The 15289-nt window shown below is 39.4% G+C and overlaps 2 protein-coding genes across 3 annotated transcripts in view; both read left to right on the forward strand.

The window, feature by feature from the left end:
• SLC22A15 (solute carrier family 22 member 15) overlaps positions 1–7851 on the forward strand; it is a 32144-nt gene extending 24293 nt beyond the window's left edge. Inside the window, exons 9-12 of the mRNA XM_039718042.1 lie at positions 987–1107; positions 1966–2038; positions 4585–4773; positions 7759–7851. Coding sequence (XP_039573976.1) covers positions 987–1107; positions 1966–2038; positions 4585–4773; positions 7759–7845 — 470 coding nt within the window. The 3' untranslated portion in view covers positions 7846–7851. The remainder of the gene's footprint in view (positions 1–986; positions 1108–1965; positions 2039–4584; positions 4774–7758) is intronic.
• A 119-nt stretch (positions 7852–7970) lies between these two features.
• MAB21L3 (mab-21 like 3) overlaps positions 7971–15289 on the forward strand; it is a 36906-nt gene continuing 29587 nt past the window's right edge. For both annotated transcript variants that reach the window (XM_039718043.1, XM_039718045.1), the window contains exon 1: positions 7971–8087. The gene's annotated coding sequence lies outside the window, so the exon portion shown is untranslated. The remainder of the gene's footprint in view (positions 8088–15289) is intronic.

The following is a 15289-nucleotide window of genomic DNA, read 5'->3' on the forward strand; positions in this document are numbered from 1 at the left end:
AGTAGTGTACTTGTGGTAATAATAATGTGGCCACATAACTTACAGCTCAGGAGAGCATCCTGATAAGCTTCTGAATTGGGAAGTCTTTAAGAAATGTGAAATTAAACATCTTTTGTGTGAAGATGCACTAATGTTAATTTTGAGATTACATAGCAATTTTTCTTTTTAAGACCAGATAGATAAATTCACCTTGCTCGTAAGATCTATGGATGTATATTTCCTTTCATAAAGCAACAGAATGTTTCAAACACTTGACGAGTGATTCAAGAAATCAAACCTCTATGACGGAGTACAGAATTTGCTCTAGATGCCAATAGGTCTAATAGGTAAAGCTTTTTTAAAGGGATGCAACTCAGGTTTTCAGAATTATTCCAGGTGATTGAGCATGGACACTTGGAAATATTCTGGTTTCGCTGGTATCAGTAACCAAGTATTTTTTTCATGTCATTCCAAACACAAGATGTGAAAAGAGAGGACAGAACTGTGAGACCCCAGGAAATCAGCTGTGTACTGAACTGCCCAAGTCAGGCAAGGGTGACATGCCTTGGGAAGTGAAAGGGGCTCTCTGGCCAGAAGCAAGAACCTGTCTTCACTGAGCATAAGCTCTCATTTGCCTGTTATAAGCAAATAAGCACTGGTTGTTCTGACAGACTAAGATGGATGGGAAGTTTAGTGTGATTCTTCACAGGATCTTCCTTTTGAAGTAATATTGTTAGAAGAATATTATCATACTATAGAAATGACAATAAATAGGACTCTTGTTAAAAAAAAAATGTGCTCACTTTTGGAAAATGTATCTGTTACACTCTTCTTCAACTTTCTGATAGAACTAATTTGGCATTTAATTAGTGGTAGACCAAAAATACTGACTTGTAGCTTCAGCTTTTAGATTCTTCACTAGATTCCTTTTCACACCATACTGTTGTGTGATTGAAATTATTAGAGATGTGTTGGAGTGCTCAAAAGCCTTACATTTTCTCTCTCAGATACTGGAGTGTTTGCAGTGGTGAATAGTCGCTCTCTGTCTTTGCTGGGAAAACTGACAATCAGTGCTGCTTTTAATATTGTCTACATCTACACATCAGAACTTTATCCCACAGTCATAAGGTAACACAAGTTAATTTTAAGTCTTCATTTTTCTGGTTCTCTTACATGATCATCCTTTATTTCTCTTAATTTTTTTCTATTAAAATCAAATTAAAAATGATATTTTCAGTTACATATAATGGTTAGATGTCGTTTTACATCTGAAATTTCTTCCCTTACCATCTTCTCACTCCCTCTTCCATCAGGTTTCCAGTGTTCTCTTCAAATTAACTGTATTTTTATGTAACAGTAAAATAGACCCTTAGCTGCTTGTCCTGCTTACAACTCCCCTTCTACTCATGAGGATAACTGTAGCACTGCAGATATTTCTTTTAATGAGTGCTTTGTAAAACCAGAGAACTCTGTCATCATACATGCTTAACCAGGAACATTGAAGATGGCTGGTCAATAAACTTGGTAAAAGTAACACGTTGCTTCACAGGCAGTGTGTGAGCAACAGTAGGGGCAAAAGCACCCCCTGCTTGTGCTGGCAGAGAAGGCAGAAACTTGTGCTATAGGGGTGCATATGGTGTTCAGCCCCCAGTGAAACTATACTGTGGTGTTTTTCATGAGTGGGTAAATCTGCTGGTAAGTAGGATTTGAATAAATGAATTCAGCCAGGGTTTCAGATGGAGGCAAGATGCATTAACTGAAATCACACTTGTTTTGCATATGTGTGTATGTAAAAATTCTGAATGTAAAGGGGATTTTTGCTTTGTTTTAATCACAAAAAACATGTTTTATTCCTGTCTTGGGATGCTTTCAGTTACATTTGACTTTTCTTTGCCAGTTAATGTGCTCAGGGTCACGACTGATGAGTCTTTTTCCTTGCTCAATAACACTTTGCAAAAGATTAATTATTTTTGGTTTTTTTCATAGGAATGTTGGAATGGGTGCCTGCTCCATGTTTTCCCGTGTTGGTGGAATCATTGCGCCTTTTGTCCCTTCATTGGTTTGTCTGAACTTCTATTGCATATATTTTTGTTTTGTGGTTCTGGTGTATCAGAGGCTTACAGAGATGGGAATGTTTGGGATAAATTTCATTTATAAATTAAGATGCATAAATTGCCTATCTTAACAGTATCATGGTAGGCCAAAGGCATTGTAGTATCTTCTGTGTGATTAGACAAAACCTCAGCATTATTTAATTTAAAAGGTATTTTAGCTCTGTAGGGATTTTGGGGCCCATCTAGTGGACCTTAAATTATAATAATTTCAAATCACCAAGATGGTGATACCAAATTTTAAACCCTGCACAAGCAATAGCAAAAGACCCATGTGGCTAAAAGAACTACTGCATCAAAATTGAGCATATGAGCTCAATAACTCATATTTTTGAGAAAAAATTAATTTTGCTGTCAGTGCACTTCATTAAATATCCGTGGGTTATAAATATCAGCAAAGCAGTTTGTCTTTTAATAAATGAAGGTGATGTGGAGATCTCATATACCCTCAAGGCAAAGAAAGATTCTAAAGAACAAAACATGGGGTTGATACCATTACTTTCCTGTGCTTAGTGTGTATGTGTATGCAGGTAAAAAGTGTGCCAGTTTTTCCCAGCTGTTTGCTGAGGCCCAGTTACAATTCCTTTAATGTGACAGATTTCATCTCAGGTAATTTTCCTCTCTGCCATTTGCTATTTTACATGTGAGGCAGAAGGTTAGCAAAAGGGCAGGTGAGCACAGGGAGCCTTTTAATCTGTGGAACGAAGCACTGGGCAGGTGGGAGCGTGAGCACCTCTGGGGAGCAACAGGCAAAGCCAAGACTGCTGCCAGTCTGCCAGGTGGATTTAATAGGCAGCTTTTATGTAGCAGTTGGGGCATTCATTATAATGTGTCTGCCAGAGATTTGATACTGCATGAGACACAAATCTTGGATCATAATGTTTGAGGGGGTTCCATGAAAATGAAAGTAGTTCTGGTTAAATAACAAATGAACCCTGATTTGAGAAAATAATCAATAATTTTTGTGTTTTATAATTTATTCTAGTATTTTAAAGAATTTTCAATGTCTTTTGTTTGGAGATCTCATAATAGTAAAAATAGGATAAGTTAACTGCTGAGATAAGAGATGAAATGTTGGTCTTTCATTTGATCACAGCCTGTTACTTTCATCAATTTAGAATTGCTCTCTACAATGTGAGTTTTTGAAACAAACAGCTAAACTTTTTCTCTGTTTTAAAACAAGCCTTCTTTACTGTGAAAACAGGGACAGGCATCAGAAGAGGAGTAAACATTGCTTGGGCTGCCACAGGTGATGCCAGGAATGCCAAAGCCCAGTTGAAGCTAAAACTAGCAAGGGCCATAAATAGGGATTCTGTCAGCTAAAGGAAATACACTTGTTGATGAATGGGAGGGGCATCCTGTTGGTGGGTGACATGGAATAAGCTGAAATACTTGTGCTTCAGTCTTGAGAGACAAAGCTTCTCTCCAGTACTCTGCCTGTCAGCGCAGTTGAGGAAGCAGAAGGCCAGCAAACAGTAGGAGGAGCAATAGGTTCAAGAACACTTACAGCTGAAAGCTTTCCATTCCATGGGGTGAGATTCCCTAAGAGTGATTGTGATAGATGGAGTAAGTGTTCATCGTCTGTGATAAACCACTGCTGTGGTGAAGGATCACTGGTAGCTGTGGGAGGAAAAAGGCTCATCCTGTGTGTGTCTTCAATATCAGAAAGTGGAACCCAGGTATTACAGGCTGAGCACCTCAGACTCTGTGGGAGGATTGAGACATGACCTCTCGGAATCTGTTTATAAGCATGTCAAGGCAAGGAAGGTAATCTGGATCAGTGAACATGGATTTATTAAGGACAATTCCTTCTCAGCCAGCTTAATTTGATAGTCAGCCATTTTATCACGGAAGGCAATATGGATGAGGAAAGGGAGGAGAGCAGGGAAGGCTTTTGACACTACCCCACACTGTTAGCATGTTTATCACAAGTTTTGGCTTGGGGATTACATAAGAAATTTGGAAAATAATGTTTTTGAGAGGCTTAATGCAGCCTGGAACAATCTACTTGGAGAGGAAATCTCCATCCTTGGAGATTTTTCACTATTTGATTATGTGAAGCTGTGATTGAGCTTATCTAATTGACGCTATAATTGTGCTTAGAGTAGGTGGTTGGTCTAGATGACCTCAAGAGATCTCCAAGGAGCATGTCTTTGTTTCTGAGGTATCTATTCCCTTCTACAAAGGGACGTTGCATGTGTTAAAAAGTACATATGTTAGAGGCAAGAATTGAGTTCAAATTCAGCAGGTGTTTCTTTTAAAGTTCACGACCAAATCTGTGGGGCTCCAATAGTATTGACAAGATACAATTGACAATACTGGTAAAAAACCCAACCAAACAAACAAAAAAAACCACAGCAGAAGGACTGGTGACTTTTGTTCTAAATAGGGGCGCAAACACTGCTAAAGGGAATGGTTGTAAAGGCTAGGTCTTTTAATATGCAACGTGAACTGCAAGGAACCAATCTCAGCCTAACTCTGTTATTTTTTCCAGAAATCTGTACAGTGGTCTCTGCCTTACATTGTGTTTGGAGCAACTGGTCTGTTGTCTGGGCTCTTAAGCTTGTTGTTGCCAGAGACCTTAAACAGTCCTTTGCTAGAAACTATTTCAGACCTGCAAGTGTGCTCCTACTGGAGGCTGGGTGATGAAGCCATGTCACTGCAAGCCCTAGATGGCTCACAGGTATACTAATTTTTTTTCCTAGTACTTTCCTGTTATGTTTATTTCAGCTGTCAGCTTGAATCTGCCACTCTAAAGAGATTAGGGTAGTGATTCTTGGCCTGTGGAGGATAGACCCCAAGGAGAAGATAGTGTAGCAGCCCTACCATCATGTCTGAAATGTTTTCTGGAAATGCAGCCTGAAATATAGCTGGATTAATTCATCCCTTCAAGGCCACAAGTTTACAACATTTCCCTTTGGGATGAAGTGATGTCTGTGCGTCTCTACAGTGTGCTTCAGCCAAAGCTGGACACTGAAGCTTGAGAAGCCTTAGATGTTAACAAGACCAGAAGCCTGTTTATGAAAGTTTGCTCTCAAAGGCAGCACACTGCTTCTGACCTGCCCCAGCTATTTTGCAGTGCTGTTTACCAGGTCTGTCCTAGACATGCTCTGAATGGGTTAAAGCCAGACTAACGTCTGAGATCTCTCCCACTATTGACTCTGTGAAATGAGATTCATTGAAAACACTGGAACTACAAAACTCCCCGGTATAAGCATAAATAAATGTGGCAGCAGGATGTTTTTCAATGAGGTTTCCTTGGATTGTGATTTTCAGATCACTTTATTTTGTTAAACTTCTGGACGCCTCTCTGGGTGTCTGTATCTTCCACTCACCTGGAGGTTTTTTGACATGGTTAATTCTCTGTGAATGAAGTGGGATTAGAAGGAAGAAGCTAGAGAGCTGGGAGTGGGTGTTTGAATCTGGGTAAAGTTTTAAAGCTCAAATCCTGGTCCCAAAACTTTAAGTATGGAGGGACTTTCAGAAATAGACTAAGTGATCAGAAGACTTGAATGGAAACTCGTAACAAACAATGTTAGTTGCCCCATTAGGCTGAGATGAGACAGGATCCTTTTAACACCTTTACTTTCATTTGAATAGTTGTTGGTCAAGCACTCTGGCATTCACAGGTAGTCATACTTATTTTCAGAGAAATCACATACTTCTAGAGTTGGGACATTGGCTTCCTATCAGAAGCTTCAATACATTGCCTTGTTTACCAAGTTTAGCTGTAATAGTTCTTGATAGGACAGCACAGTCTATTCACAAAAGCACCCTTGAAGAAAGGCTGAAAAAGGCTGCCCTGTAATCATTAATTTTATACTTTAGCTACTTTACGTGCTTATTTTATAAATATTTTCAACCATACTGAATAATGTGTTATGGCACCACATTCTTGCTGACTACACAAATCCATCATATACATTTACATCAGCTGTTGTTTTGGTAATTACCTGATTATTACGTCTTAATTGTGCAGATGGTTCACCAACGAAAGCAATTTTTGTAAGCAGTGCAGGTGTTCCAGCTTACAGGTGGAAAGTCACATTTTTCATTTCTTCTTTAACCAACTACAGTCAGTATTACCCTTTGAGGTGACAAATATTGTCTGATAGTATTCCAACATATTGGTTAGCTTATGTCAGTCAGTCCTCTCAGGTTTAAATCTTCTTTGCTTGTCCTTCTGTAGGCTTAAAAATCCCAACCTGAACAACCCACAAAGGGGGTGTTGTTCTGAATGGTTTTCAGGAGCATTTTGCCCAGATGGATTAAAATTACTGAATCTGAATGAAAAAGTCATTGGTTCAGGCCTTTACTAATCCTGTAACTTCAGTGAAGTTATATCTGGAATGCATTAGGGATTTATTTTAAAGCTTACAAAGAAAGTGCTGATAAAATGGAAAGCTGTTAAAGATTAACCCTATTTGACAAGGCCATGAGAGGTCTTATGAAGCTGTTGTGAGAAAGATTTAGAATTTATGTGACATACCCTGAATTCCCCCTGTGGAATCCATTGTCCTTTTGTACCATTTTCAAGATAACATGTGTTCTGATTGCCCAGAACGGAGGTTTTGTTCCTGTTAACATACATGAATGTCATATTCAAGTTGGACAGCATCCAGTGATAACCTGACTTTCCTCAAATAGTTTTAGAAGTCTAGGGAAAAAAAAAAAAAGCCTAACATGATTCCCTTTACATCTTCTGACAGGTCGTAGTGCTCAAACTGTTTGAAATTCCTTTGCAGTTAACGCACATTGCTGTAGCAAAGCTCCTCTGAAGAGAGATCTAAAGCTACAGATTTTGCTTGCATGGTACTGTCAGTCATAATTGCACTATTTCCATTTCTCCATTTTTCATACTCTCTCTCACCCTTCTTAGCATATGACTAAACAGGCAGAGGTCTTCGGATGGGTACAAGCATATTGGGGAAAAGAATCCTAAATAATCAAATTAGATGGAGTTTATACTGCCAGGAGAACCTTTTTAACTGGGATCGTTTGTGTCAGTTCATGGAAAAATGCTTCACTGGCCAAATAAAAATCAATTAGCTGTAATAGCTGACTTTATTTTGGGTATGTGGTGTAAATTATATTGTGAAAAGGACTCTGACTGGAGTATGTATGCCTATAATAGGGATTTTACTTTTTGAACATACAGCATGGTAATGATTTTCCCTTTTCCATAACACTTTCATTTAGTATTGCAGGGGGATCTTTTTAATTCAGCTTGCCCAGTGCTATCCAAGGAAATGTATGAATTGTGGATGGTGAAGCTTTACCTAAAGCAGTAATATATGTGTTCTGATCTGTGGTAAGCTACTATGTTTCCAGTAGCTGTCCACAGAGTAGGCACCTTAGACTAAATTTAAGAAAGCTCAGTAGATTACCCCTCTAGCCAGTCTCTCCTGCATATATTCTTTAGCGTACTGGTGGAGCAGAGAAAGTCCATCCACTACAACCCCATGTCTTTTAAAGATACTTTGAAGAACCAAGGGTTTGAATCTGAATTCACATAATGTCTTTTATAAAGTTTTAATACAGTGGTTTGACCTGTGTTTACTTATTTTTTCTTTACCAGCATTCCACAGAAGTGTAATGGTTCGTGCTCTTTATATTGAGACTGATCTAGTGGCTTCAGTCTAACTGACGACTTCATTTTTCCTTCTAGTGTGGAGACAAAGACAGCTCTGCAGGGAGTGGAAGTGAAGATGAGGAGTTCTATGATGCTGATGAAGAGACTCACATGATCAAGTAATGAAAAGAAGAAACACTGGCCTATTTTATGCCTTTTCTTGCCCAGTCAGTCCAGCTGTATGAGAAGCACTGGGGACCTTGCTTGCCAGGCAATGCAGTTGGGCAAGCGCCTGTGTTTTTCCTTACTTGGAGAGGGATTTGAGTGCTGTTCAGACTGATGACATCACTGATGCTCTCCATATGAGGCAGCCATTCCAATTCTTGTGGTTCAGAGTACAGTGCATGGACTGCATTTGAAGCCAGGTGAGACAGCAGGAGTGAGATGATGTATGTCAGAAGCCCAGGGAATAACCTGGGCTTAGAGAGATTTGGACAGATTGTCAGTGCATGTGTTAGTATTTTATTTTCAAGGTGGTGGATTTTATTTTAATACAAATTGGTAAACTTGGAAACAACCACTGTATTTTCCGTAAGGGTGAAAGTGGTCAGTGAATGTGCTGTGTGCTACTCCAATGGGAAAATTTGCTGAAATTGTATGTTAAAATGGCTTTTGCATATTCAGTAGAGGAGAGGCAGCTGCAAACAAAAGGTTTCTCTGTTTGCACACCGGTGCAGAGTTACAGGTGCAGGTGGTTAGTCATGAGCTGGGCTTTCACTTAGTGATAATGGAAGGCTGGGAGGAAGGACTACACAAAAGAGCAGCAACAAAGCCTGTGAACATAAGGAATGTTACTGACTTTTTTTCTTCTTTTCATACACAAAGCTTTTTCTTGGTCTTCTGCATATGTTTGCCACATGTTCCCCACATCTCAGCATGGCTGTTTATAGCTTTGCCAATTTTTACCTTGTCCTCACTTTGCCATAACTGTTGAACTTCTCTGTGGAGTGAAATCTTGCTGTGATTGATATCGTTTCCTGGGTGTGACAGAGGTGAGGTATTTATCACATACCGTGTGTGTGGTGTGATAGACTATATAGCTCACTTTTGTGGGCCTATCTGGGTCTTTATTTCTGGAAAAGGCTTAACTCTGAAGTGGTAAGAGGAACTGTGGGGTGCTGTTATATTTTGGGTGCTATTATCAGGAAGCTGCTAGTGTTTATTTTAAAATCTTGTGTGTAGCTAAGGTTTTCATTTAAAAAGACAGCAAATCTCTTTGGAACTATTTGGTTACTTGATGTTTTTTAACCAGTGCTCACTCAAGCTCTTGGTTACTTGACCTTGTTAGGGAAAACACTTCAGTTTCCAGTTTCACTGAACTTTCTGTAAGTGCTTCAGTAGAGGGATATGGAATCCTGAAATGCGAAACACGAACATGTGGAATGTTCCAGTTACAAAAATGAGGCCTTACAAAGATTCAGTTTTCTTGATGACAATGTCATCTTCATCCTCTAACCTGTGGATTTCTCTTTGTTAAGATTGGTTTCCATAAAATGTTGATCTTCCTATTTTGAGTTCCTAGCAAAGTGGCACACAATGATAGCAAGTACATTTTCAGGCTCATGAGTCATTTTTGCAGATCTTAGAATTAAAAAAGGTGGGTCTAAAAATATTAAAAAGTTGTTTGCTGAATATTTCCTGGTTACAGTGGGAAGTTCCTTTACTCTGCAAGGAAGTGAAAGTAACCAGCATGTAAAGTTTGCAGCTGGCTGCTTGAACTTTGTTCGCTGGCAACTGTGATGCGGAGCAAAGTGCAACTGCCCTGGTTGGTGCAGAGAGCAGCCCAGAATCTGCAGTTTGACATATGCAGCATTCCATGTGGCTCTGAACTTGATCCAGGTGTTGACTGTGAGCAAAGTTGGGAACTTCAGTCCTTATGAACAGTCTATCAGTATTGTTGTGATTTTTGCCTGTATTATTCTTCACTGGAAGAATTCTCACTCGTGGTCTTGACTTTTTTTTTCTCCCCAGACTGTTGAGTAGCTGTTGTAGATGTGGCACTTTTTAACCCACATGGGTAGTCTTTCTGCCTTATTTGGTTCTTCTGTGTATAAGAAAATTTCACCAAATAAGGTACTTGGAAATAAGTGGAAAAGTTGGAGCTATTAAAATAGTTTTAAATTTTTTACTCACACTTTAATTTATGGACAGCTGGGAAAAATGACTTTTTATTGCTGGTGGCAAGCAGCAGTAAGCCTGGCAGTAATAACATGTTGCCAAGAACTAGCAGTTGTTTTTAGGTGTCTGTTGCCTCTGTCCCTCTTTGGGTGTTGGGTGGAATAAGTCAGGAACTGTCATTATCTGCTCCTGGCAACCCTGTGTAATGCCACAAGACCCTCAATAGAATTTTCATTAGCAATAGGATGGTGTAATGGTTCAGATGGAGAAGATTACTTTTGCAGGACCTGAGCTAGATTTTGTGAGTCTTCAAATAAAAATGAAATTTACTTCTCCACTCATGCACTTTTATATCATTGGTATACATATGTAAACTTGCCAAAACAAGAGTGAAGACAAAATTAGCAATTTTTTTGCACAGGAATTGCTGCTCTTTTTTAACCTTAAATCTGTCCCATGATTTAAAGGGAATTTTAAAGGGAATATTTAAAAAGAATCTTCTATTGTTACTTTCCCATATCAGTTAATTCAGAAGGTTTACTTTAAAGGGAATATTTAAAAAGGAATTCTGAATCTTCTATTGTTACTTTCCCATATCAGTTAATTCAGAAGGTTTAGAGGAGAGAATTCCTGCAGGAGGAGCTCAGCAATGTAGCATCAGACTTTGCTGTCCAGCTTTGTGTTCTGAAGTTCAAATCCATTAGGTGCATTAAGGTTCTTTTCTGAGGCTGTTAATTTTTAGTATGAGCTGGCCTTCTGGTACAGAAACCTGTAGGATCACTTTTCTTCTTATCCATGATGTGTAATGCTTTACAATATTGAGATAGTTGTATCTCAGTGTCTGGGTAGTAAGTTTGCCATGAGGAGCTACTGGAAAGTAGAACACTGGGTACATCAGTTGTAGTGCTAGGAGTCTGAGACCAAGGTTCTGTAGTTTACTGCAGTATGATAATCTTCTGCCATATTTCTTGCTAGAGTAGCCAGCACTGTTAGCTGTTTTCATGTTGTGCAGGCACTAAGATACCACTTTTCCCAAGGTGGAGTTTCTTCTCTGGATTCCTTTGGCTGTGTTTTTTTTTTTCTTTTTTCTTTTTTTTTCTTTCTTTCCTTTTTTTTTTTTCCAGGTAGCTCACTTAGATTCCTTTGGCTGTGATTTTTTTTTTCTTTCTTTCTTTTTTTTTTTTTTTCTTTCTTTCTTTTTTTTTTTTCCAGGTAGCTCACTTAGTGGGATTATGCTAGAGAGAAGAGAGCTTTTCCCATGGTGCTGATTAGTCAGGTCTCAGCAGAATCCCAAATGTACCTCACCTACCTGGGGAGCTCACAAGTGATAAGTGAATACACCTAAGAGTGAAGGAGAGTGACAGGTCATGTGAGGCAGCATGGAGGACAATGAGCTAGAAGTGGGAAAAAAAATTGAGGATTCCACTGAACAATTGAGGATTCCACACTTTAGAGCAAGGGTAAGTGAAAACACAAAATAGCAGCTGTTGGGTGGAAATACCCTTTAACACAATACAATTTTAAATTTCTCCTGAAAACAAAGCTAGTGCTCTCTATTTAGCAATTGGAAAAGTGCTGTTCAGAGGCCCCTGATATACCAGACACTTAGCTCTGGGTTAAAGGAGAGCCAGAGATGACTCCGTTCAGGTCAGGATGCTGAGTGAAGAACCTTTCCAGAGACACCTAACTGAGCAGGTTACAGCTTGTTTGTCCATGCTCTAAGGATGTGAGCCACATGCTCATCAGCTCAAAGTGTGCATCTATGCCAGCTTTCCCAAACTGTGTGGATGCTATGAGGTTAGTAGGATATCATTTACAGAATCATGGGGAATGGACTTGATCCATACATTTTACCATGTATTTCACCTAAGCACATAAAAGCAGTTTGCAAGAGAATGTTTTTCTTGTACTCAGGAAAAGGGGAAAGTGAGGAAGTTTTTTTTCTGGAGTGTGTTAAAGGGAACATTGGAGCTAAAGCTCTTGTTCTTGAGTCTTCTGAATGCAGATTGGGTGAGCAGTATTTTGTTTTAGCTGAAGGTTGTGTGCTATTTATCCCTTTTCCCACCCTGAGCGCTTCTCTGGTCATGCTCTTTGGCACAGCTGAATCTGTGACTGCAAACTGTGAGCCTTACAGTAAAGATGTCAGAAAAGCCCAAGAGCAGTGCTGTCATTTGATGGTGGAAGGTAGTCTGGCCTGACGCAATGCTTGTATCAGAAATGTTTATATTCAGCTGTTTACCAAACAGGAGACTTAGGGTATAGCTGTACCTTGAGTCTCATTTGTTGTATCTTACTGTAAGATATGTGGTAGAAGGCACCTGTGTAAGAAAACCTCTGTGGCAGATCTAAATGTGGAATTGGAGGAGAAAAAATTTATACATAATTTTTCCATGCTGTGTATTTTAATGTATTTTAATTTTGTCTAGTCTGTTGTAGCCTTCAGATTTTCCACGTGCTACTGTTATTTAAGGCTACTAGAGCTGGGTAAAGCTTTTACCCAGGTACTCTGAATTTACTGAATTTTCTCATCCTAATTTTGGTACTGTTCTCTGTTTCTGTCATTCTGAAAAATGCTTCTGTATTGCCTAATAGGGAACAGATTTTTTGTTCTAATTTGAAGTGCCTGTTTTGTGAAAGTAGTTGTTAATTTCCTCCGTCAATTTTATATGGGACTGTGTGTAAAGTAGCATCATAGAATTGGATTATATGAGTGCCAAAGACAGTTTTTGCTGGAAAGCAATAGTCCAAAACTAGTTCTAGCTGCCTTTATTTAGACTTTATCCATGCAGAACTGGTCCGCAGAACTGGTATTTACAAGCATCCCTGCAACTATAGGGAAAGAGAATTACCTTTGTTTGCTTGTCTTTCATTGTTTAGTACACTTAAGTAGCTTTTGTTTCTGAGAAACCAAAGAAATTAAATGAAGGATTGAAGTGTTTTTTGTAGAACATTCAGAGTTTATACCATGTAGCCATTACAGAGAAATCTGCAGAACCTGTTTTGATTCTGAGTTGCAAGTGTCAAAGTTTACTCTCTAAGACTGATAAAACCTGGTTAAAAACTGCACACTGGAATTTGTTTGTGCATTCAACAATCTTACAAATTAGCATTGCTAGTATACAGTTTGCCTGGAGCTTCATGGGATCTAGCAGGCTTTTATAAAATGCACACTCTGTTTGAGGCATTGCTAAATAATAATGTAGGTATTTTAAATCCCTACTACAACTAATATTCACTGCAAGTCAGCCTTGTCATAGCTGCATGTTTGTCAGCAAAAAAGCAGGTGGATAAAACTTTCTGCAGCAAGGGCTGATTAGGCCCAGAAGAAGATTATCTCTTTCAAGCCATTCCCTGCTATGTGTGCAGAATCAAGGGGGACCATGGGGTATATACAGTAAGATTGTAGGATGGAGTATGTTTAAATACTTACCTGCCCTTATTCACTAAAGATTTCTAGAGGAAATCTGTCTTTATCAAGCTGTTTCTGCTTCCCACCAACATGAGGTGCTCATTTTATACCTATTTTGTCAGGAGCCAGGCAAAAAGTAGGATGGTAAGAAAACCTTTGCCAGTATTGGAAGTTATATTTACTTAAAAATATCCTGGGAGAGGTATCTGGTACATCTGTTTTCAAACCAAATGTTTTTAAATTATGGAAGCCTGATTGGGAGACAGGCATTTCTGATGTTAGTCTGTAGGAAAAATCAGTTTTGCAGATACTGATGAAAACTGTTACAGGGCAAACAACTGCTAGGTGATTTATGGTGAGAGTTGTGTATGCTTGGATTTTAAGTGTGCCTCTAAAATACTGGTTTCTAGTATTTGATCCCTTTCATTCCTCAAAATCCAACCCAGATTTTATTTTGTTCTTGTTAAAATTTGAGTAATGTGGAAATGGGAAGTATATTTTTCATATGGATACTTTTAATGCGCTACCTTTGCTTCCTGAATTTAGTATTTTGATTTTTTTAAGCTATGTCTTTTATGTTGAGCTTTTTCTATTTCATTGATTTGGGAAACTACAAAATATTTCCTTTTTTTATTTGTGTGGGAATCCATGATTTAGTCCTCAAGTCATCCTTCCCTTTTAAAGGTTTTGTCAAAGGCCTTTTAAATTTAGTTAAAAGACTTAAAATTTCCAAGGAGCATCATAATTACACAGTTAGAAGATGGCTTTTCTGTATATATTATTTGCCTTTAAAAGGGACAGAAAGCCCTTAAATTTATACTAGTGTCAGCTGAAGGCATGACTTTTCAGGGGCAGTAAGTTTTGAGTCTGAGGCCTTTAATCAATTTAACTTATTGCCAGTTAGAGGGTTTTGTTACTGCTTTGGTATTGGAATTAAAAATAATGAAAACACTGAAGGAAAATACTGCTGCTTTTCTCCAGACACTGGTCTTTCTTCTCTCTACCTATGCCATCCACCAATTCCTTGGCTGCTTGTCATGCTCAGTCCCTTCAGCAAGGCAACAGGCAGTGCAGGAGACTGGGATCAGTCTGTTGTGCTTCTGTTTATTCACTGCTCTTTGTTTCTTGTTGGCTGCTCTCTTGTGGGTTCCATCACCAGCCACAAGCCTTTTAGAGTTGCAGCTCCTTTTCAGTTTACTCTAAGCCTCTGCTCAGGCTGATTTTCCTTTGGTGTTTCTGCTCAGCTGGTTCTGAGTTTCTCTTGTGCTGGTGTGGGCTTATTCTTTTTCCTTGTCCAGTTGTAGCACTGTAATCTCTTTTTCTTGGCGTTTACAGCCCTGTCTTAAACAAGCTTTTGTCCAAGTGCCATCAGCTCCTCTGGCAGTGTTGGAGTGCAGTGGGTCAGTGCTCACTGGGCCTGAGAGGCAGTGGCCACTACCTGAAACACAGGAGGATCCATCTGAACATAGGGAAACACCTTTTTAATGTCAGGGAGATGGAGCACTGGCACAGGTTGCCTGGAGAGGTTGTGGAGTCTCCCTGTGTGCAGCCACTCAGGAGTCATGGGGACATGGTCCTAGGCACTCTGCTTTAGTATTTGGCTCTGCTTGAGCAGGGAGGTTGGGCCAGGTGACCTCCAGAGGAGGTGCCTTCCATCCTCAGCCATTCTGTGATTCCTGTGCTGGCTGTTGCTGAGCTGTCTGGGACCAGCACAGGCATCTTCCCTCACAGCACACCCTGCACCCTCTCGCTGCCAAGCCCTGACAGCCATGCTCATGCACCACTCCACAGGGTTTTCTTGCACATCAAATCCTTGGCCTGGGCTGACAGGTGGCTGGTACTCTGTTGCCTTTCTGTGTTGCTGTTGTCTTAGGTCAAGTAACTGAAACTCCTAAGGACATAAACAGACATTTATAGCCAAGCTCTGTCTGTGTGCATTTACATCTTTGCTGATTTCTGAAAACAGAAGTTAGACCTCCTCTTGACCAGAGGGGTAAACTACTTTTTTTTCTGCTCAACCTTTCATCATCATGAAAACAA

The sequence above is a fragment of the Passer montanus genome, unplaced genomic scaffold, assembly GCF_014805655.1.
Source record: "Passer montanus isolate IOZ18808 unplaced genomic scaffold, ASM1480565v1 scaffold39, whole genome shotgun sequence".
Lineage (NCBI taxonomy): Eukaryota > Metazoa > Chordata > Aves > Passeriformes > Passeridae > Passer > Passer montanus.